This window comes from Mus caroli, unplaced genomic scaffold, assembly GCF_978045245.1.
Source record: "Mus caroli unplaced genomic scaffold, Mus_caroli_1 scaffold_11, whole genome shotgun sequence".
Classification (NCBI taxonomy): domain Eukaryota; kingdom Metazoa; phylum Chordata; class Mammalia; order Rodentia; family Muridae; genus Mus; species Mus caroli.
In genome coordinates this window covers 109,878,797-109,903,314 of record NW_028227266.1, presented here as the reverse complement: position 1 = coordinate 109,903,314, position 24,518 = coordinate 109,878,797, and the positions used below count along the sequence as shown (strand labels likewise).

The 24,518-nt window shown below is 43.8% G+C and overlaps 1 protein-coding gene across 16 annotated transcripts in view; it reads right to left on the bottom strand.

The window, feature by feature from the left end:
• Window positions 1–133: 133 nt before the first annotated feature.
• Lrrfip2 (LRR binding FLII interacting protein 2) overlaps window positions 134–24,518 on the bottom strand; it is a 106,280-nt gene continuing 81,895 nt past the window's right edge. For 11 of the 16 annotated variants that reach the window (XM_029481647.2, XM_085828085.1, XM_029481648.2 and 8 more), the window contains 10 exons: window positions 24,265–24,435; window positions 18,007–18,099; window positions 15,964–16,056; window positions 10,513–10,614; window positions 10,155–10,287; window positions 8,655–8,704; window positions 4,951–5,071; window positions 2,132–2,211; window positions 988–1,092; window positions 134–405 (listed from right to left, as the gene is read on the bottom strand). In XM_029481647.2, coding sequence (XP_029337507.1) covers window positions 295–405; window positions 988–1,092; window positions 2,132–2,211; window positions 4,951–5,071; window positions 8,655–8,704; window positions 10,155–10,287; window positions 10,513–10,614; window positions 15,964–16,056; window positions 18,007–18,099; window positions 24,265–24,435 — 1,059 coding nt within the window. In that variant the 3' untranslated portion in view covers window positions 134–294. The remainder of the gene's footprint in view (window positions 406–987; window positions 1,093–2,131; window positions 2,212–4,950; window positions 5,072–8,654; window positions 8,705–10,154; window positions 10,288–10,512; window positions 10,615–15,963; window positions 16,057–18,006; window positions 18,100–24,264; window positions 24,436–24,518) is intronic. The other 5 variants (XM_085828086.1, XM_085828087.1, XM_021171485.3 and 2 more) reach the window with 1 other exon arrangement.

Below are 24,518 nucleotides of genomic sequence, written 5' to 3'. Positions count from 1 at the left end.
GCCACCCAATGCCTCTGTCAGCGAGGCGGCAGGAAGAAGATGGTGAGAAAACGTGATTCTAGAATGTTGAAAATAAAGACAACACAGGCTAGTTCTCACTGTAGAAGTGAACTACAAACAAAATCCAAATCAATAGCGATTAAACCTGCTTCATTCTCATAAATTATAAAATACAAAGGTGGCTGTTTAATGACAAGACTCAAAACAGTACTTGAAGGGGCTTGTGTCAATGTACAAAAGAGTCAGTATCTCCAGGCAATGTCCTCAGCAGCACCCAGGTAGAAGGGCCGCCTCCTACTGCTGGGCTAGAAGGGCTGTCCTGTTGGCCTTCATCTTCTCTAGCCGCTTAGCCAGGTGGCTGTTGGTCATCTCCATCTCCTCTATCTTGTCCTGTGCTGTCCGTAGCTGGAGACAAAGGGCACAGTCACTTTATGTGGTCAGAAGAAAGCCCAGCAACCCTTTCCACTTCTGGGAAACGGGAGGTCTACTAATAGCAATGGCCATGTATGGAGTCCCCAAACAGCTCCCACCTTCCTCTAGCTAGCTAGAGGCCTAAGCAATGGTGCTGAAAATTATTTAAACCATAACACACAATGTGTAAAAGCTGCAAAACCTGATGTCATCTGAAGCAAAACCTAAAAATACATTTTTATTTGCTGCTTTACAAAGTCAGTGGCAGCCACTGTGCAGGCGCAAGGCCCGCAGGAAGGGCAAGTGGCCCCGAGCTGTGTTTACCAGGTCTTCCAGGATTTGGTTACTTGAAACAAGGATCTCATTATGTAGCCATGGCTGGCCTGGAACTTATTATGTAGACCAAACTGCCCTTAAACTAACAGAGATAGGCCCGCTCTTCTGCATCCTGACTGCTGAAATTAAAGGGATGCACCACTGTACTTGACAAAAGTCAGATTTCTTAAATAGTGTGAAATGTCTCCACAGAGTTTGTCTTTAGGAATGTGTTCTTCAAGAAACATGTTAGTACAGTACCTCTCGCTGTAGCTTCCTCCTTTCTGCTTTCAGCTCATCTTCAATTTTCTCTGCATTCTCAGCAGCAGTTTTGTACCTCAGCACCTGGCCCTCAAGCCGGCTGATCTGTAAATGCAGCACACAGGCCTTTAGAGTTTGCCACCACTGCCCAGCAGCCAAGATGGAAGTGCAGTGTCACTGGGCAGCCACGAATCCCAAGGAGGACAGTTGCAGTCATTCACTCTAGGGCCGATTTCCCATGTTAAATCTTTCAGCTTATGAAATGTATATGAAAATTTTTTCTTTTTCTTAACAGGGACTATTTTTAAATGCTCTATAGAAATATCTACAAAAAACAATGACAGCTGCAAAGTACTGTGTTTTTTTTTTTTTTAATCAATACATATATTTACTGTGAGCACACAAGAGGTCTATGCTTGTTTTGTGTCAACTTTAAGAGGAGGGAACTTCAATTAAGAAGATGCTTCCATAAGACTGGACTGTGGGCAAGTCTGTAGTATATTTTCTTAACTAATGATTGATGAAGGAGGGCCCAGCTGATTGGGTGTTGCCATCCCTGGGCTGGTGGTCCTAAGGTCTAAGAAAGCAGACTGTGAAAGCCTTAAGGAGGAAGCCGGTAAGCAGCACGCCTCCATGGCATCTGCATTAGTTCCTGCCTCCAGGTTCCTGCCCTGCTCGAGTTTCTGCCTTCACTGCTTTTGATGCCGAGCTGCATGAACCCACCCTTCACTGGTTTTGATGCCGAGCTGCATGAACCCACCCTTCACTCACAAGTTGCATTTGGTCTACACAGCAATACAAAGCCTAACTAGGACAGGATAAGAAGAGTCATGTGGGAACCAGTTGTCTCCTGCCATGTGTGTCTTGGGGATCAAACCCAGGCCTTTAGATTTAGCAGCCAAATGTCTGTGCTATACCATCTTGCTGGCTCAGTCCTTTGTCTTTAGAGCAAATGCAAAGCTGGATTACCCTACCAGGTGTTCTCTGGGTTTTTCAACTATAACACAGAGCTTTTGAAAAGATCTAGCTACCTAGGCCACCCACAGAAACTCAAAGGTCTAGCCACTTGGATGTAAGCGGCTGAGAGGCATTTGGTCGCATTTAGTGGCATTTAAACCATGTGGTGCATCACAAAACTACTTACACTTTGTTCCAAGGTAGCTATGTCTTGTTCTGCTTTTGAAAGCTTGAATTTGTATTCACTTATTTGTCTATTGGCATCTCCTAAAACAGAAGATAATAATGAATTATACTTGTCTCCAGAGATGAAGCTGTGAAGAAGCATACAGAGGACATGCAGTTCAGTGTCTGGATGCTATGTACTGCAAGAAGCTCCTAGACTTGTGCTCTGCAGTCTTCTGAAGACCAAGAGTCAGAGCAAAGTCCTACTTTTCCTCTAGACCAGCAGTTTTCAACCTATGCATCTGACCCTCCTGGGGAGGTCACATCAGATATCCCGCATACCAGATATTTACATTGCAACTCATAACAGGAACAAAGTTACAGTTAGGAAATAGCAATGAAATAATTTTATGGTTGAGGAGTTACCACAACATGAGGAACTGTATTAAGATTGCAGCATTAGGAAGACTGAGAACCACTGCTCTTGTAAACAGACCTTTGAGAAAGAAAGCTCACAGGGTAACAGTGCCCCCTGCAGCCTCTGGGCTCCTTGCCTCTTTAAACGCAGCCCTATACCTTGCAGTTCCCGGGCAGTGTTTCTGCTCTCCTACACACTCTGACTCAAGTCTTCACCAGCCTCAATAAGATGCACTCATCTCCATGATTATATAGTTGCAAAGTCTATGGAACATAAATCATATCTAACCCACCAAAAGAAATAATTCAAACATCCCAAGAACGGCCTTCTATTTCCACATGAACAATAGTAGGCCTGCCATGCGGTGTTCAGTGCAAGCAGTTTTGCTGCTGGACAGTTGCTATGACCTTAAAGCAACAGGAACCACAAGAGATAGCACCTACCTATAATCTCAAATCCCAGCACTGGAAGGCCAAAACAAGAGGGCCATGAGTTTGAGGCCAGCCTGGCTGTACAATGAGACTATCTAAAAAAACAGATAAAGTAGCTATCGCCAAGGCTACCTCTGGGAGTACAGGGAACATTCCGTCATGAGCTCTGCCATGGAAGTTATAGTTCTGTTTTTACATTCATATCTCCAATAACTCATCAAAATGTACAGCTTCTTTATCACTTTCAACATTGATTCCTTCCTGTGTACAAGTCTATTCATTTCATGTGTGTATGGTTTTGAAACTACTCATTCTACAGGCCAAGCTGCAGTTCAGAGCCAGCAGCTACTCATTTCCTCTTCAGCAGCCAGTCCTGGCTTCCAGGCAGGGTCTCAGGTCATTTAACTTTCACCTGCAAAGCCCACCAACAGCTACTTGGTTCGAGGAAGCAATTATAAACGCTAGCATGTTCCATTTCAACTTGGTTTCTTTTGAACTTGCTGCTTTAGCAATCTTCCCAAACCTACTTGTGCCGCCTGGGACCGCCAGCATCCACTGCGCTGGTCAGGCTCAGCATCCAGCTTCATAACTAGCCTTCCTACAGTCTGTCACGTTCCTGTCCCACTATGCAAACTACTCATTAAGGAGAATGAGGGACCTGAGGTCTGAAAGAGGAAGTGATACTAGCCACAGAAGTTATTACTAATAAGTTTCAAACTATTAGATTCCTTCATTCGGCCTAAGTCCAATTCTTAGCCACAGTTTTTTTTTTTTTTAATATATTTTCCTCAATTACATTTCCAATGCTATCCCAAAAGTCCCCCATACCCTGCCCCCCACTTCCCTACCCACCCATTCCCATTTTTTTGGTCCTGGCATTCTCCTGTACTGGGGCATATAAAGTTGGCGTGTCCAATGGGCCTCTCTTTCCAGTGATGGCCAACTAGGCCATCTTTTGATACATATGCAGCTAGAGTCAAGAGCTCCGGGGTACTAGTTAGTTCATAATGTTGTTGCACCTACAGGGTTGCAGATCTCTTTAGCTCCTTGGATACTTTCTCTAGCTCCTCCATTGGGGGCCCTGTGATCCATCCAATAGCTGACTGTGAGCATCCACTTATGTGTTTGCTAGGCCCCGGCCTAGTCTCTTAGCCACAGTTTTAAAGTCCATTATCAGAAAAGCCACTACAAATTAGAAAACTAAAAGCCCCTATTGTAAGTTACGTATCACTACCAATGGGGTAACTATAATAAAAATGGATGCTAGGACAACTCTACTATGGGATTTAGTGTGAATATAGGAGACACAAGAGTGGGCTGGAGAGATGTTCTTCCAGAGGACCCTAGTTCAAGTCCCAACACCCAGGTGGCAACTTACAATTGTCTGTTACTCCAATTCAAAAGAATCTGGCACCCTTGCACAGACACACAGCAGGTAAAACTTCAATGCATATAAAAATATGGGCCAAGCATGGTGGCAAACATCTTTAATCCCAGCACTTGAGAGGTAAAGGCAGGCAGATTTCTGAATTCTAGTCCAACCTGATCTACATAGTGATTTCAGGCCAGTTAGGACTATGTAAAAAGACCTGTCTCAAACCAATGATACGGAGTTAAACATAGAAAGGGAAAGGAAGCATAACTTGGGTAAACAAACTAAATTATTTTGTAGCCTTGTTTTTAATCTCATGTAATGATGAATTTTTGTTAAAAACTAGGAAATTTGAGAAACAGCTCAACATTAATATAAGCTGATCTTAAATCTTTAACTTTCCAAGATGAATTCTAAAGCAAAAGCTTAAATGGAAGAAAGTCCCACACAGAAGGGCAGAGATCATATGCAAGCAGTGACTGGCCCAAGCCATCCCTGGGACATATTTAGCTCCTAGATGACTAGAACAACTCCCCTGCAGTCCAGCAGCCCATATCCAACTCTATTCCAGGGATACATGCTGCATCCCAGCACAGTCTGGCCTGTCCCCTGGTACCTACTCTGCATCTCGATGAACTGCAAGTCTGAGCCGTTCTGCAGTCCTGCCAGGTCCCCGGACATGCCGTCATTCCTGGAACACTTCTGCCGTTCTTCCTCTAACTGGAGCTTCAGTTTTCTAATCTGGAATGGAAGTAAAAGTCATCAGAGAGATCTGTGTCTGTCTCGGTTTCTTTATCTCTTCCTTTGGTAATAATAGGGTGAAGCCCAGGGCCTCAGGCATGCTAAGCAAATACTAACATGGAGTTGTAGCCATAGCCCTCTGTTTTACTTTGAAATAGGCTCTCACTAAGTTGCTTGGCTGGCTTTGCATTCACTCTGCAGCCAGGAAGACCCTGAACTTGGGATTCTCTTTCCTCAGCCTCCCAAGTAGTTAGGATTTTAGACCTGTATTAATTACCAGGCCAGGATGGAAGATAAGTGTCTTGAGTTTGCATGTGTGGATGCATGTATGTTTGCATACACGGAGGCCAGAGGTCTACATCAGATGTCTTTCTCAATTGTTGTGCATGTTATTTTGAGATTAGGATCTCTCACTAAACCTGGAGCTAATCAATTTAGCTAGGCTGGCTAGCCACCACACTCCAGCAAACCTTCTGTGTCCAACTCCCTGGGATTACTGAACATGCTATGGTGGCTACAACTTGGAATTCAAATCCAGGCCATATGCTTGCACACCAAGTGCTATAAGACCATCTCCTAACCCCAATTCTCTTAGATGAAGTCCAGGGGCCATATCATAAACAAAGCAGATCCGTCTTACTTTAATTAGCAAAGCATACAAACCACTTGAGCACTATTTTGCCTATGAGACAAATGGTCCTGGGCATTTGATATAAACTAATATAAACAGAAAATGAGCCTCAGAAACTAGGTGTCCTAATAAAGACTTCTATTCTTTATTACTTGTGTGTGTTTGCACAGAAGTACATCTTTTGAGTAGTTTTGTCCTACTCTCATTAAAGTGAAATTTTTCATGGGCAGTTAGGACTTTTTAGTTTTTTAGATACCTTTAAATATACAAAAATAACTGGAAACACAAGTGGCTGGTTTCCCCAGTGACCTCAACTCTGCTGCCAGGGATCAAGAGGAGGCTAAACACTAGTTCTGCCACTGCCCAATGGGAAGGGCAAGTGCTGACTCGAGGAATGCATACCTCCTAGGCACCTCTGCCCTCTGCACCATGGGATTGCTTTGAGAGAACTTGGTTATTATCTCATCATTTCTATCACACCTACAAAGGGGCATCCCTCCTTTCAGCACTTGTCCCCAAAGGCCCTGGCCATGCCTAACCTCACCCCACAAACTTCTCCGATGCCTCTGGAAGCATCGGCCTCCTACCAGCCGATGCTCCTGCCACAGCCTTGTCCCAGAGTACACCTTGCACCTGGGTACTCTCCCAGAGTCCTGCCATTCCTGTAGCCCCACTAAGTGCTGCTACTTATGTCTTCACAGCCTCCTACCTCAGCCTAGAAATGCAATAGTGCTATCAGGCTTTCCTTACTGTTGCTGAACTAGCCTAGACTCACTCCCTGAAGTCTCTGTTCTTAATCTTCTCATCTGTTCAAACTAGTATCTAATTACCTCATATTTATACTGATGTGCTGTGCCTGTCATGTTAGCTCCTGACTTGCACTCCCAGAATACCCCTATCTTAAGTGTCTGGCACTTCAGTGCACACCCAGGGTAGTGGCATGCTTCCATAAGGCACCTCAGTTTCTGAACACCTGCCCTTCAAGGATCCTGCCAGCCACCTCTTTTTCCTTTGCCCATATAACTGACTTCATTAGATAGCCATACTCCCTAGATTATTTAGTTCCACATCCTATGAATGCTCATCTCCCAGTTCATTCTCTCAAAAACCCTAGCCCTAACATCCTCAGCCATATTCACTTCCAGTCATTGATCTATCTTCTTTCAACTATACCTAATCTCTACTTAGAGGTCCTCTCAACACTGGTCATCCAGCTTAACTTCTAGGTTCAACATGACCATCATGGTCTTATATATCACTACATCCTTTGCCCTGATGAAGTCTAACTCTTTCTTGACTACATGGCTGTATCATACAGCTGAATACAGCTAGAGAAACACATAATAAATGTGTTCACAAAAACCTTTCAGACATAATACAGCTTCTAAATTCTATTGCTTGACCTCTTCCTACTAAGGCCTTCCAGGGCATGGATATTTCAGATAAACCCACAGCAATCTGTTCATCTAAATTTCCCACATGCCATGAGTAATTTATCAAACCATAGAGTATCACTCGCCATTCCCTGACTGACTGACTGAAGAGGAGACAGAAGAAAAGGAAAATCACTCAAGTTTTTCAACTCAGAACTAGGAGTTTCTAGAATCTATCTACAAGGGATATTATGATGCTTGAAAACTTCTGAACACATTAACTGTGAAATTTCAAGATACTAGAGAGAAAGAGAAAAGGAAAGAAGGGGAAGGCAGAAACATGACCTATGAGAGATCAAATCTCAAAATGTGTATACACACACACAAAGGGCAGAAAACATCTTTGTGAAGTCAATTCTCACCTATCTTATGTGAATTTTAGGGACTGAACTCAGGTCATCTGCTTGCACACCATGCACTTACTTGCTGAGCCATCTCATAGGCCTAGGCCTTCACAATTTTGAACAACTATCCTCAAAGACAGGACAATGAAGAAATGGGCCTTTGAAAACACTTAAGGAAAATGACACTTTCATATGCCTTTGGGGTTATGGGAATTTTTTTAACAGTGCACATGGTCTTTCTCAGGAAACTACTGGAATACATACTAACAAAAGAGTGAAGGAAAGAGGAAGGTGGGAAGACTGAGAAAAAAAGCACCCATCCACAGCACAGACAGTCTCTCCAGGCCTGAAGGGCTAGCACTTCAGGAGTGAAGAAGTCTCTATAGTCCAGGATGGGTTAAGTCAGAGGCTCAAGATGAAACCCTGGTATGTGTCAGAAAAAAACCCTGAGTGGGCTTAAACTACTGTCCAAAACACAAGCTAACTTTGTGATAAACACAAGAAAAGAGGCTTATGGCACACAAAAAAGAAAAGCTAGATTGAATATAGGGTGGCTTCCTGTGGAGCCAACATTTAAAGTCCTGCAAATGGAAACAGACTGGCCTTTAAGAGGCTACAGGAACAGGAAGCTGCACATGTGTGGCAGAGGTTTGTCTTCCACAGAGCAATGTCAACAGATGGTCCTTTAAGGAACAGCATCATCCAGTCAGTGACTCATACTGAGAGACAGCTAAAAGAGGGTGGAGATGGTCAGGCTGAGGGTGGAAGGGTGGGGCAGCAAGCTTTGTATGTATCCTATACATTCTTTTTTGAGACACAAAACATAAATTAGCTTTCTTCCTTTCAATGTCACTTGAGTACCAAATTAGAAATATATTTCTAACTTTTTCTTTCAGTTTTTTGTGTGTTTGTTTTCTCTATGTCCTGGAACTCACTATGTAGACCAGGCTACCCTTGAACACACAGAGATCCACCAGCCTCTGCCTTCTGAGTGCTGAGATTAAAGACATGTACCACTACTACATCCAGCTATTTCTAACTTCGAATGAGCATTCTAATTTATTAGCACTGTGTCGCCTATCTGAGATAAACTAATAGATTCAGATGAGTAGCCATCTTACCTGTGATAGGGTGAGTAGCTGTCTTACCTGTGACAGGATGAGTAGCTGTCTTACCTGTGACAAGAGCTCGTCCTTTTCTCCAGCAAGCTTTCGTAGCCTCACATCTAGAACAAGTGGGAAGGAAGGCTGCAAACTGAACTTGTAAAGGTGCCAACATCTAATAAATTACACTATTTACAATCTGAACATGAAAAGACACAAAGGCTTTCACTGCAATAGAAAGAATACTTTTATTCATACTCCCAGCCAGTGACAGTTACAATTATCAAATAAAATATCTGTTCCCAGAGCACTGAGTTTCTCTGCCTAGAGACAAACTGGGGCACAGAGGAAACCAGGTGTTGCTGTTGTTGTTGCTGCTGCTACAAAAATGTACAAGCTTTTCCCAGTTGTCTTTAGAGTCTCCCACTCTTGGTAGGACTGTGACTCAAGAGTGGGACCCAGGAGTGTGGAGTAAGGTACCAGTGGGCTAATGGCTAAGTGGGAGCAGGTGGGTGAGGCACTCTAGCCCTCAAGGTGAAACAAAGCTTTATGGATCAGAAAACTCAGAGTGGCTTAAACTGATGTTTAAACCCATGGCTAACTTACTGATGAACACAAGGAAATCAAGCATACAGAGCATGGGCTCCAGCCTGGGGAGATGCCCAGGGCAGCTGCTTCTTGGGCAGGAACAGACCCCACATGCGGAGGAAACACCACTAGTTCAGTTAAAGCAGCGGTTCACAGCTGGCCAGTAAACCCATAATAAATAAGGCTGGCTGTGTGAGTTCCAGTTCCCAAAGGTGGAGGGACCCACAAGGGCCAGCCCATTGTGGTCTTCAGTTCTCTACAGTATCAGGCTATGAACGGCATAAATGGGAACAACAACAACAGTAAACTGACTTAAGAGATTTTTGGTTTGGTTTGTTTTTTCTTTAACTTGAGTGGCTTTTAAGTGTGGGCTTATAAATGACACCTTCATGTTAAATGTCAGAGGTGAACATGCCTGCAGGATCTCTCCTCTGCTCACCCAAGGGAAAGGAGAACACAGTACATGTAAACTGATGACACCGTATCTATTTGTGCTGTTTTTCTTCCCCTAGTGTAAGATATCTTATAGGGCAGCATTTGAGCTGGACCCCTTTGTGGCTTCCTGGAGAGACGCTGTCATCCCACTCTCCAGGGTTACTCTCAAGCCCTGCTCTGGAAGTCACACTTCATTCAGTACGGTCTGTTCCATCATCAATCTCTCGTTATGAAAAGTGGTGGCAAAGTCCTAGGATAAGCTTAGAATCTAAATCCATGTGGGCCAGGAAGAGGCTAAGCATATGCTGGGAAGTCCTGCCAGCCCTGAGCTGCCCGCAGGATGGGCACACTGGACTCTGCACAAAGCCCATTTTAAGTAAAAGGAGAGGTGTGTAAACCTGCAGTGCTCCCCTCATGAAGACTCCACTGCTGTTTTCTCAAGATTAAGAATGTCTGAGAGCAATGTGCCAGATTCCTCCTCAGCACCTCCCCTGACCCCAGCTGGGAGCCCGGCATCAATGCAAGCCTAACTAGCAAGTAGTGCCTCACCTAGTGGCCCTTCTCCTGCTGACTCCAAGACCTGAGCAGCTTCCTGAGGCACAGCAATAATGGCTCCAACCACAGGCTCATGATGGACATCACCATTGGGAGTGCTGTCTGGGATTATAACTAAGCCATGTTTCTGTGGAGAAGGAAAACGTAGTATTACAAATGATAATCCACACAGAAACTAAGTTCTATTGTGGCATCTCTGCGACAATGTTTGCCATGGGTAAAAGCTAATGAGAAATTAGTTATGTGATATACCTCTGGGGAGGAAACGGCTCAATCGTCATATCTAGGCTGTTGTTTATGGTCAGAAAAGAAGTAAGGCAGGAGGAGGGGCAGAAGGCCCAGGCTGACATACCTCTGCTGTCGTCACTGTCTGCCGCAGGTCAGCCAGCTCCTCTCTGAGCACATCTCGCTCATTCCTGAGGCAGGCAATGTGTTCTTTCTGTTTCTCTAGGGCCTGGTTTTAGGCAGGGTAGCAAGGGCAAGAACAGCATAGAAAAAGAGCAAGAGAAAGGTGACTGATCCGATAAGCAGGAAGGCCTACAGCAGGAGGTTAGAAGCCTGGGGATGGTGGCCAGGCAGTGGGGACAGCCCGCGTGCACAGCTGGGGAGAGTTTAAACAGAAGCGGGCTCATGCAGGAACTTGGCAAGACATGCTCATCACATGAAGACCATCTTTACACACAAAAATTTCCTGCCTTACTTCCTCAGTATGTTTTCATTTGGCAAACAACAAAAAAACACACATTTCATTTCATTTCATTTCATGTTAAACGAGAGTAGTTTCCTTAAGAATATGCTTAGTGTTTTAAGATGAAATTAGTTTGGAAAGAAAAGCGAGTCTGGATAAATTATTTTAAATACTGGCTGTCTGCTTGTTCCCCAGTGTTAGAGCAAAGTACTCAGACATCACCTGAATCTCCACAACCTGCTTATGTTAACTTAGTTATACACGAGTATAAGTCGTTTGTTTTTCTGATACAATGAGAAAATGAGAAAAAAAATAACAAAACAAACACAAAGTGAACACTAGCCCAGCTGAGTAAGAGGTCAGGGGTTTCAATTCTAGCCTTGGGGCCCTGAAATAGTCATCCAACACAGCTATCTGACAAACGAAGGCCTAACAGCAGCACCCACCTCAGAGACATGCTAGCCTTGAAGGCCTGCTTACTTGGCAAGTTACAGAGTTTGGGAAAGGTGGGTGGCTCTGGACCCACGCTCTAACACCCAGGATGAGAAAGCAAGGAGCACAGCAGCCTGACGGGAGCACCAGTTCTTCTACTGCATATTTTCATGCATTTAATGTTTTATCTCATCACCAGGTCAAAAGTGGTCAACTGCTTGGCTACTTGGTGGCTAAAAAGTGTTTCCTGGTTGTTCTTGTTGCTTAACAGAAGGTCTCATGTTGCCTAGGCTGGACTTGAACTTGCTATGTAGTCCTGGGCCTCCAGTGTCTACCCACAGTGGGAAAACAGGCATGTGTCCATCAACATGCCTGGCCTGACTGGGTGATTTATACAAAGCCCTCATGGTGCTAGCCTGTGAGCACCAGTACTGCATAGCACTGACTGTAGCAGTGGATAGATGACCTCATGGAGATGCTCGCCCTGTGCCCTGCACCACTCATCTCCCTGTCCAAAGTAGCCACCAAGGGAGAAGACGAATGCAGTTCCCTCTGGCTCTAAAGCCCTGTCATGTGGCTTTACAGCACAGCCTAGAGAGGCTGCATTCTCTTCTTTCATGCTCATCCCACATGATGCTGGGGAAGTGCCCCTTAGACAAGCCCTTCCTTACTTTTCAAATTGTACCGTCAGTCTCTAACTTCTTCCCCAAAATGGTGGAAAGTCACACATCTGCTCTATCTGCAGTTATCTGTAAAGTGACGTGACACTCTAGATTCTGAAGCCTTAAACATTTGCTGCTGTTGTCAATGCCCTTAACAACAAATGACACCTTAGAACAAGCTCAGGACACTTCCTGTGGGTTAGCTGGGTGTTGTAGGCACAGCGGTCACTCACCACAGGTTAGATGTGTGTTACAAAAGCACGACATGCAGTTGTGCTGTAATCATGACATGTAGCCGAGGAGGTGGTCACGTTAACAATATGCTTCTCAATAACCCCACTGCATACAAAACCTCAGGAATAGACCAATCTCAAGAATTGCAACAAACACCAGTGCGTGGCTTTTGTACCTCCTTCCAAAATGATGGTACTGGGTTTTGTTTTACTTTTAGATTTTAAAATTTCCTCTTCCCATAATTACAGTTAGGAAAATAAAATATATCCTGTATATTTGTTCACTTCACCACAAAACTTGAAAGCTACTGAAATACCTTATAATTGGGTCAAATGTATTTATTTATCCTAGATCTGAGATTCTCTGTATTGCCTGACCGCATAACCACCGCCCTGGGCTGCAGGCAGCAATTGCCTCTGCCAACAGATAAAAGTACAGAGTTCATCTTTGCAGAGATCTAAATAATTCTTTGTCAAAGATCTAACATCTAATTTTAGCAACGAAGAGCCCAACAGAGATGTAGAGCAGGCTGTATACTATGCAACCAGTTAAATAGCTGCAGTTATTGAAACTGAGAATCCTCTGTGATTGGGGGCCTTTTACGTGTACTACTCGAGTCTAGGTGAGAACCTGGGAGACGTGCAGGCCAGTGCTGAGAGGACTGCTGTCACCAGAGAAAGGAGGAGAGAAGGCTGCTTCCTGACTAAGTCATTAGATTGTACGCTTGGAAATGAAGCTTGGAAAGGGAGGGAGGGAGGGAGGGAGGGAGGGAGGGAGGGAGGGAGGGGAGAGAGAGAGAGAGAGAGAGAGAGAGAGAGAGAGAGAGAGAGAGAGAGACAAAAGAGAGAGAGAGAGAGAGAGAGAGAGAGAGATGAGCGGTGCTCTGGGAGCTGAAGCAAATAAAAAGGAAGCTGGATGTGTGCATTCAGCCTGGTCCACACAGACTCTGTCTCAAAAAAAAAAAAAAAAATAGCTCAGTAGTAGGGCATTCTCCTGTCAGGAGTGAGTGCCTGGGTTCTATTCCTGGGACTGGAAAGAGCAAAGAGTAAGAGCAGATGATGTAACAGCTCCAGACAGAAAAGCACCAAGTGCTGGTGAGGAAATGGAGACAGTCCACCCTTGCTCACTGCTCTGGGGAATGTGGACTACAGAATGGCTGGTCCTCAAAAACACTAAACAGCATTACTAAGTGGCTTTGGGATAGACCCAGAATCACTGAAAGCAGAGCACAAAGAGATGTCTGCACTACATGTCCACAGCAGGTAGAGATGGACGCTGCTGCCCAGGGCTCAGCAGCAGATAAGTCTGATACACAAGATGAGGGAAAGCCCATTCAGTTTCAAAAAGTAAGACCATTTGCTGAGTGTGGGTGAAGGATGCCTGGAACCCCAGCACTGAGAAGGAAATGGGAAAGTCAGCCTGAACTACAGAGTAAGATCACACACACACACACACACACACACAAAGGGAGGGAGGGAAGAGAGAGAGAGAGAGAGATTGAGAGTCATTAAATCTCACACATACTGCAGTGCAGTGCTGATGAGGCTTTAGGCTCTTATGCTACTGAAATCAAGTAGCCATGAACAGGCAAGTGCTCTATGACTGCACCTCAATGAGGAGCCTGCGTAGTGAACTCGGACAGGGTGGGGCAGTGGCTGGCAGGGGTGAGGCATTCTGGGTCCAGACTGTAAGCTGGAGAGGACAGGAACAGTGTGCACTGATGTGTCCAGTGGTTAGGATGGCAAACCATTATTTGTAATAGGCACAATGTAAAGAAAAGCTATGGTAGGGATAAATTTCTCTTACAACTGGATGAACTTTCTGAGTTATGCTGAATGGGAAAAAAATCTATGCCCAAAAAATGTTACACACCATAGGTTTCTATTTATACAACATTCTTAAAATGGCAAAATTACAGAGTGGCTCTCAGGACTGAAGAGCAGTGGTAGATGGGTGTCTATAAAAAGGACAAATGGAGGTGGCTCTATGTTCTTCACTGTACCAGGCATGTCCTGGCTGTGACACTGTACTACAGCTCTGCAAGATGTGACATTTGTGAGCAAAGGGAACACAGGGATATCTCGGTATCATTTCTTACACTTGAACATGAATCTAACTTTCCTCAATATAAAAAGATTTACTTTTTCAACACAGAATTTATCATTGTGTGTGTGTGTGTATGTGTGTGTGGTGTGAGTTGGCACACACACAACAGAGGTCAGAGGAGCACTTTGGAGTCTTCCCTCCTTCCACCTTCAGGTGGGTTCTGGAGACGAACACCAAGGCATCACGAACACTTTACGTAACCCTGAGCTCAAGTTTACTTATTAAAAGTTAACTACATTATATCTTATAGACAATTTCAATAAATCCTCAAACAATTAAAAGCAAAGTGATGTCTATCTTAACCATCCTCATGTGCATTTCTTTCTTTTCTTCTTTTCTTTTTGAGAGAGGTCATATTGTGCAGCCCTGGCTGCTGTAGAACTTGCTATATAGACCAGGCTAGCCTTGAACTCATGAGATCCATTGCCTGCTTCTTCCTCCAAGTGCTGGGGTCAAAGGCATGTGCTGCTGCAGCCAGTGTTGGCATGTCTTTTTAGTAGGAACACAAGGTCTGTTTTAGTGAGCTCTTTTATGGGGCATGTAGTTTTACTCTAGCCAGTCAGCTTCTGTTCCAAGATAATCAGTTTAAAATACTAAGAAAATCATACAAACGAGAAGCCCTGGGCCTCCTGACCCATGAGATGGCCATCCTGAACAGTGTGTGCATTTTGAACTTTTTCTCTACCAACTGCCTTCTGTGCACCCACCCACATCCCCTCACTCTCCCTACTCTGTGCACCCACATCCCCTCACTCTCCCTACTCTGTGCACCCACATCCCCTCACTCTCCCTACTCTGTGCACCCACATCCCCTCACTCCCCCTACTCTGTGCACCCACATCCCCTCACTCCCCCTACTCTGTGCACCCACATCCCCTCACTCTCCCTACTCTGTGCACCCACCCCACACATCATTTTACTTTCCCAAGGAAAAACATTTATAAATAAAGTAATTCACAATTGCAATGTTCCTTGGGAAGATTTTTTAGGTTTTGATGGAATTTTGGAGACTTGGTAACTTAAGCTCCAAAAAATTATATAAAAGTATCTTCTGTTCTTTAAATGTCTGCCCTACGGAACTAGGCATGTGACTAATTTCTGCTGTTCTGCAGCATGCGTGGCGTGCACCCATAGCACTATACAAAACAGCAATGAGGAAGTTTTCCTTACCAGGCCCTATTGGGCCTGCAGGGCTATAATTAGAGCTGGTATCACAGTTTGGCAGCTCTATGATCTTACATTCCTATCCATTTCCATAATTAAACTGAATTGTAATCCCTTCCTATTTTATTCACCAACAATTTATAAGCTAACATTCTCCCTCCACCCCATCTTCTTTTTCAATTCATATTTTATAATGTAAGCATATCTAACAACTCACGAATTTTGAATCAGATGCCTGTGGTTGCTGTGGGGTACGAATCCTGATTATATGGGGAATGAAGACCACTTCTTTTAAAGGTTTCCATTCGTGAGGTTCACAAGCATGGAGTCTGGAAAGAGAAGTTCTCTCTAGGGATACTACCAGTGTTTCCTAGAGAAGTTATTCTCTGTCTTCTGCTTATCCATACTGTCTAAACAGGTAATAATAGAAGGATGGCTTTTTGGCCACGTCTGAGTTAAATTCTCTTGGTCTATCCCTCAGGAATGAGCTTCTCCAAAGCCCCACCTCCTCTCATACCCCAAGTGCTTTATCTTTCCAGAGCAGGGTCTCTTGGAGGTCAAACACCTCTTTTGTCATGGTGTCTACTTTCTGCTGGAGGCGCTGATTCTCCTGAAGAAGAGGGATAGAAAATAATAAAAGCAGAAAGAAAAAGGCAAGGGAGTTAGAAGAAGGAAAACAGAAGGAGGTGGGGGAATTCTAACAGGGAGGAGGGGAAGTCTAGAATCCACAGAAAAGGGAAAGGTGACAGCCACTGTCTCCTGGCTGGACTGCAGCAGTCAGCAAGGGAAGCCAGCAGGATGCAGCCAAGCATGCGCTGTGTGTGTACAGGCCCTGAGTTTGATCCCCAGCACCACAAGAAAGGAGGAGCACAGCTCGATGGCAGCCATCCAGCCGTCACTCCTACGCACACACTCCCGCATATTCATCCTGTGATGACTGCCCTTCTACTCAAACAGGGAGCCACTTATATTACAGAAGGAAACTTGTGTTTGCTTATGAACAAATCCTTTACCAGAGAGGAAACTGTATCTTTGAATATTACGTGGTGAAGAAGAACTAAAAGAGACAGACATAACTCAGCTTGATCATTTTGATTTCTGTTGGCAAAAACTAAAATATCAAGAATATCATAAAACATAAAAAAATTAGTTTTTAGAAAGATATGATTTTAACACTTAGCTGTGCTCAGTCAAGTCTTCTGGTGAGTAATGATGTCCTGGTTAGCACTGATGTGGCCTAGAATCCCCTGGGGGAGAAGTCTCAGCTGCATATAATCGTCTTTATCAGGTCAGTCTGTAGGCACGTCTGTGAGAGACGGTCTTGACTGCTAACTGATGTGAAAGTGCCTCAACAGTCCAGCCTTCAGGTGTCTGCCTTGAGTTCCTGCCCTGACTTCCCTCAGTGATGGACTGTGACCTGAAAATCCTCCTCCCCTAAGTTGCTTTTGGCCATCACAGCAACAGAAAGGCAACCAGAGCCACTGTGTATCCCAGACCTCTTTCCATGGTTTCCCTATGTATCACCAATCAATGACCAGCAACACTGTCCCTACTCGCACACTCTCCACTTGATTATGCAGATCTTAGTTCTCGAGACCTAAAGGCATTACATGTGAAACTCGGGTTTCAATAGATACTGACTTCCAAAAAATAGAAGCTGAGAACATACAAAGACTAAGGCTTCCAAGTCTGCGTCCAGCACCCTGGGCTTATTATCCAAGAAACTGGTGAGAAATGACAGAAATCAAGCCTTACTATCTTCACACGGAATTCTTACTAAAAACCAAAACACTTCAGCACAGCGGGGATGGCAGTGGATGAATGCCTTAACCACGTGCTGCGGCCCACCCTCCTTTGCACAGGGATGCTGCCTCAGTGTGGCAGAGTTCCTCCACAGCGGAGAGCTGAAGCCCTGGAGTCTAAGTAAAGATCTTGACAACTTCCTCCTTTTCTTCAGCTACCTCAAGTGTATCAACCTGAGTGAAGGTTAGAATTCTCACTCAAGAATCGAGTCCTATAGCATAGCATGCACTAGGACCCAGAGAATACATGATCTATAATGCCTCCCTTTCCAACTTCCTATGATATCTTCAGGAAAAAGTGCTTACGAATAAAAGACATTGGCCAAAACTCCTAGTATTAAAGAAGAGAATTTTAGAGAGTTGTTAAACATTCACTTTTTATGCTTGACTTTATATGTTATTTTCAAAAAATTTTGAGAGAGCCAATGTTGACACAAGTAAACTTCATAACAGCAGTTCTCAACATGTATGTCATGGTCCCTTTAGTGGACAAACAACCTGCTCACAGGTCACCTAAGACTACCAGAAAACACAGATAATAATATTACAAGTCATAACAGTAGCAAAATTATAGTTATGAAGTAGCATCAGAAATAATTTCATGGTTGGAGGTCAGCAGGCCACATAAGGAATGAAAGAGTCACTTTAGGAAAGCTGAGAATACTGCTTTATAAGACTTGAACAGTCTCCCAACAAACACAGCACCATCCTAGATAGCTCCTCTTTCAAAGCCGAGCATTTCCAGTTGGAGCACCTACCTCGATGAGCTCGTCCCTCTGCCGAAGGCCTTCTTTGAGTTCATCCATCTTATGCTGCAGCACGCTGCACATGTGTTTCTGCCTTTCTAACTCCTGTTATTAAGAAAAGGTGGTTGGTAGAGGTCATGGGATAGACACAAAGCTGGACATGAGTAATTTAACACAGAGGTCAGGAGATCAGGTGTGAGTGCTGCCGTTACCGAGGTCATGGGACAGACACAAGCTGAGCGTGTGTAATTTAACACACAGGTCCCATGTGACTTCCAGAATCACACCTACCTAGATGGCCAACCTGCATGAAAAGTGTCAAACGTGAACTCTCCATCTTGCGTGAGAAAGGGAGAACGGCGCCAAAACAGAAAGCAGGGTGGGGATGTTTTAAATGAGTGCCTGTGAGGTCGAGGACTCCAAAATCCAAAACAAGAGGGGCAAGTGGAGCAAGAGAATAGTTAAAATTGTTAGAATAGCAAAAGCTACCACAGAGTAAAGATAAGAATAACAATCTCCCCAAGAAATTGTCATTTATGTTCAGAGTCAAAGATTTATTATGCTTTTCCATCTGGAGAACTCCTAAAATAACAACAGTAACAACAAAACCCCACCGAATAAAAGGAAAACCAGGCTAAAGCCCAGGAAACAAGAAGGGAACAACTCCCATACCACACATGCTCAAAGGAAGAGAAACACAGTCGCTCTGTGTGTCAGCACACACGGTTTGCAGGATGACTTCTGGACAGAAACACTGCAAACACCAGGAATGGGCACAACGGAGTAACTGCAGCAGGGAAATCAGCCAAGCTTTGTGTGCTGCAAGCAGAGCAGCACTCACTGAGGGCTGCTGTTCTCTAAGGGAGGAGCACAAACGGACGTGTTTCCATCCATCTCAAATGTTGCAGCTCTCTTTTTAATTAAAATTGGCTAGCATATCTTCTTGGCTTATAAAAGCAAAGAGAGATCACTAAACATAAGAAGATCTCTCCAGGGCTGGAGAGATGGCTCAGCAGGTAAGAGCGCTTGTTGCTCTTGCCGAGAACCTGAGTTCTGTTCCCAGCACCCATGTGGTGGCTCCTAGCCATCCCTAGGTGTGGTTCCAGAAAATCTAATCCCTTCTCCTGACCCACACAGGAGCCTGGCATACATATGGTGCACAGACATACACAGAACAAAATGAAAGAAATTAAAAAAAATAGAAATAAAATAAAAAGAATTCCCCTGAAAAAAAGAGGAAAACAAGGATGAAAGAGATAAAATTTAAATTCATGTCCTTTGTTTGACTTCAGATCTACCTATCTTTATGTAGGTCAGAGTTCAACTTAAAGTGTAGCTCCAGGTAAAAGGAACAGCCCACATCCAGGCAAATAAAGACTTGATGGGGTAAAATGTGGCACAGATGGGGACAGTGTTCATCCAGCCTTGTGAACGAAGGAGCTCCAGGCTGCGTGTTGTGAGTCAGGACATGTACTGATGAAGGCAGAATGGTAGCCTGGACTAGAGAAAGGCCCAAATGTCTCTAGTAACTTAATTTGTTTAGAATCTACTTTTGCAAAATTAAAACATACAGATTTCACATACAACAGTATAGAAAAATGCTTCTGAACGACACCCTTTAAAATGGCTAAAATGGTAACTTTATTGTGGTATGTTTTTGTCATAATAAAAAAAAAATTGTTTTAAATCTATTTCAAGTAACTTTTAAAAACAGCATTTGGCTAAGCATAGCCTACTGTCCCAAACTAAAGGCCAAGTCAAGCACTGTGGCTGCTTCACAGTGTTACTGTGACCTTGCTTTTCTGAGTGACGTGGAATACAACAGTAAAAATTAGGGCAGAGGAGATGGAGACCATCAGGGACTGGATACAATCCCTACAGTCACGCATATGAACGTGAACCATCACAGCAGAGTGCATTCTTTCAGACAAACAAACAAAGCCCACACACACACCCTGAGTGAAGGGCCATGAAAGTGGCTGACTGAGCATCAAGAGCAGCCCCAGGCCTGCGGGACAACATGGAGGCTCTCCTTTGACAAAGAATGCTAAAGATAAGGCCAGAGCATGCTCATCTGTCAGAAAGCATGGAACTCGCCAAAGTACCTGGGAATCAGCAGAAAAGGAGCTCACAAGAGCCAGTAGTGGGGAAATCTGAGCATCAAAAGGAACAAAATTTATAAAGACTTCATAAAGGATGATTGGTCACTGTGAATGTATAACTCCTTATTTTGAAACTACAAAAGCAAAGGAGTCTTTATCTTGACTTTCTTTCTTTTTGTTTTTGTTTTTGTTTTTCGAGACAGGGTTTCTCTGTGTAGCCCTGGCTGTCCTGGAACTCACTTTGTAGACCAGGCTGGCCTCGAACTCAGAAATCCGCCTGCCTCTGCCTCCCGAGTGCTGGGATTAAAGGCGTAAGCCATCACACCCGGCTTATTTTGACTTTCAAAACTATGCAAATTGTTTCATCTAGGTAATAAAAAATGAAGATCCTAAGTATGGACATGATAAAAGATAGAAAGGCCACAAAGCATAAGGAGGATAAAAAGAAATCTAAAGCTACGAGAAGAGTCATTTATCTGTTACATAACCTTTATCTGAAAGGTAGTCTTCCAACAGTAATAACAACTGGAAAATGAACAATTTCCAAAAAGAAACCAGAAGTCCATGAAAAGATACTCAAAACCAGTAGCTTTATCAGAGAAATGCAAATCAGAGCTTCATCCTCTAGATGGCCAGCTGGGAAAGGCCGAACACTGGGAAACAGCGGAGAGGATCTGGTTCAGAACAGCCAGCACCTCAGCTGAAATGCCGGCACTACTCACAGTCCGCTGCTCTCACACACACGGTCTATGCAGTTGCCAGACTACCCAGCAACCCCACTCCAAGTAATCAGACAAAGGAAGCAATGTCCAAACAAAACTACAGAGATGTTCATGTCAGCACTTCTCACGAAAGGCCAGAGGGAAAAAAACCCAAATATCAATTAATGCTGCTGGATCCCCCAACGCATGTAAGCTACCCTAAAGATGGAAGGTTACCATGTCACAGAAAGAAATGAAGCACTTATATGAATGCCACAACATGGCTGACTCGGGATTACTACACTAAGACGACAATCATCAAATAATTCCTTTTATGATTCTGTTGATATTAAAGTCTAGAATGAGGAAATATAGAAACACAAAGAAGATCAGTAGTTACTTGGGCCTGAGGATCAGACACAGGAAGATGATGACTAAGGAATATTCAGATTCCACTTGAGAGAATGTCAATATCTTTGTGAGTGTGACAGATGCACCTTTATGTGAATATACTAAACGCCACTGAATCATAGCTTTTAGGAAGTTATATATGAATTGAATCATTTTTTTTCATGTTTTTGTATGTATGGGTGTTTGCCTGCATGTATGACTGTGCATCAATTTCTTGCCTGGTAACCGTGAAAGCCAGGAGGGGGTACCAGATTCCCTGGAACTGGATCTAAGCTCTAAACAGCCAGTTACCTGGGCTCTGTAAAAAGGACCATGCCGCTTCTGAAGCAGGCTTGCAAAAAAGGGCTCCAGTTACATTTAATGACATCTCTACACCTGACATCCTGTTCACAGGAACTAAAGACGACAGGGACCACCCTGCACCGCCCCCACCACCACCCCAAAAAGACACTGTGGGAATGAAAAAAAAAGTATTTAAGAAAGGCAAGCTTATAGGACAGGCAATCAAGTTTCCTCAAATCTAAACTGTACTGGGGAGAGGTGGAAAGGGAACCAATAGCTAAGAGTCTCAACAAGCAACTAATTCCAAGGTGTGGGGCTCACCTGGATTCTGGGAGGGTGTGGCTGGGAGAGGGCTGACTTGGGGGGGGGGGGATGATACAAGATTGCAGGGCAGTCTCACTGGACAGTCCTGGCTGGCCCAGAATTTACTACCACATTATGCTGGCCTCAGACTCAAAGAACATCCTCTTGACTCTAATTCCTCCATACTGGGATTAAAGATGTGTGCCACCCTACCAGCTTGTTTCTGTTTTGTTTTGAGAAAGGGTCTCAGAGTAATCTTGACTATAAATCCATTATCCTTTTGCCTCAGCTTCTCAAGTGCTAGGATTATGTGCACAACCATGGCTAGCTTCTGATTTCTTTTTTTTTTTTTTAATTACATCTTTTCCTCAATTACATTTCCAATGCTATCCCAAAAGTCCCCCATACCCTCCCCCCTACTTCCCTACCCACCCACTCCCCCTTTTTGGCCCTGGTGTTCCCCTGTACTGGGGCATATAAAGTTTGCATGTCCAATGGGCCTCTCTTTCCAGTGATGGCCGACTAGGCCATCTTTTGATACATATGCAGCTAGAGTCAAGAGCTCCGGGGTACTAGTTAGTTCATAATGTTGTTCCACCCATAGGGTTGCGGATCCCTTCAGCTCTTCTGATTTCTTTCTAAGCATAAAAATGAAAAAGCCTATGGCACTTTGAAACTACTAAAATTTTAATATATAGGAATTGATATTAATTTTTCAAGCATGAACTGGTCTTTTGTATGAGCATGTATGTCTGTGGGTGTCAGATATTCAAATGTAGTGGCTGAGGCTTAAGCCTCACCTTTCATATTAAGGCAGAGTCTCTGGTTGAACCCAGAGCTCAGTGATTTGTGTTGACTCCCTAGCTTACTCCAGGCATCCAGTCTCTGCCATGCCATGGTATTTACATGGGCGCTGAGGATCCAAAATCTTGTCCTTAAGTTTTTATGACAAGTGCTTTATCTTCTCAACCATCTCTAGTCCCTGAAATGTTTTTGTAATATATTTTTTAAAAGGAGAACATGCAGTCTATCCAGATTAATTATTAAGATTAGATACCTAGAATTTGTTTTAAATACACAGTAGAAAAGGACAGGGCTGGGCTAACTATGGGTTAATGGTAACAAGGGGGAGCTGATAGACTCATTAGATTCTCTACAGTCTTCTTCTATGTTTAAAGTCAATATACACTTTAAAGACTTGTTTTTATTTGATGTGTCTATGTGAATATCTACATACATGCATATGGATCATGTGTATGCCGGAACCTGCAGAGGCCAGAAGCATGGGTCAGATCCTGTGGAACTGGAGTTACAAGCAGTTGTGAGCTACCTGATGTGGGTGCTGGTAACTAAACCTGGGTCCCCTTGAAGAACAGCAAGTGTGCTTAGCCATCAAGCCATCCCTTAATAACATGCTTTTAAATGTCAGATGAGCTGGTTTCTACTAAAGTATTATAATGCCATGACCATGGGAGTTTATCAAATGCTATACAACTAGCCACCTCCCTTTATTATGTGCAATTCAGATGTGCTTCCAACAACTCATCAACACCAATTTCCTACGGTTTTCTTTTTATTTCTCTATTGGCAATGTAGGAGTAACTAATTTCTAGCAATAATATCCAATTATTCTCTACTTAGAAACCAACATTAAAATGTCCAGGTCCAATAAACTTTTAATACAACCCAGAGTTTCTGCTGCCGCTGTCTGAGGGCAGATATGTCACTTTGACCAGTAGCCTTTATTCTGCAGCTGTGACTTCTCAAGAAAACACCTGTCAGTGTCTGACTCACATCTTTAAACTGCTGCTTCTAAGTAACTGCTTATTTGGAAAGTGGAGTCTCTTGAAGTAATAAGAAGCTCACAGAAAAAAAAAAAAAAAAGGCCTATCTCTCACTGAAGCTTCCAAGTTGTGTCATTCTGTTCACAACGGAGACAAAGGGCAACTCAATGTCATTTTTGCAGTTAAAAGAATAAATATTTAGCCAAGCAGTGGTGGTGCACACCTTTAATCCCAGCACTTGGGAGGCAGAGGCAGGCGGATTTCTGAGTTTGAGGCCAACCTGGTCTACAGAGTGAGTTCCAGGACAGCCAGGGCTACACAGAGAAACCCTGTCTCGAAAAAACAAAACAAAACAAAAAAAAAAAAAAAAAAAAGTTCGTTATTTAGTTTTTAAAAACCTAAAAAAGTATAGAAGTTTTTCCTTCAAAAATTATTTTTAAAAAACTGATAGGTGGGATTGGGGATTTAGCTCAGTGGTAGAGCACTTGCCTAGCAAGTGCCAAGGCCCTGAGTTTTGGTCCTCAGCTCTGAAGAAAAAAAAAAGAAAAAAATCGATAGGGCACTGGCTGACTTCTCAGACCACTCAGTTCTGACTGCAGCTTCCCCCTAGCCCCATCTCCTTTAAACAGCGGGCTGTGATTTTCCTCCCCTCCCCCCAAGCCAGTGATGCACGAGATGAGCAGATACCTTTGACTTCTCTTCGTTTTCTCTGTAAAACTCTGCCATCTGCTCCTCCTGCTCTTCAATGACATCCTTGAGGGTGTCCACCTGGTAGATCAGGTTGTTCTTCTCATTGTCTAGTTGTGCATTGGACACCATGGCTTTCTTGTATTTCTCTTCTACTTCAGACAAAGACTCCTAAATAACAAAAAAGCATCAGCTTGACATCTATGGCATGGTGGCTGCCCATGAGAGACACACAGCAGTGTGGCCTGGCACAC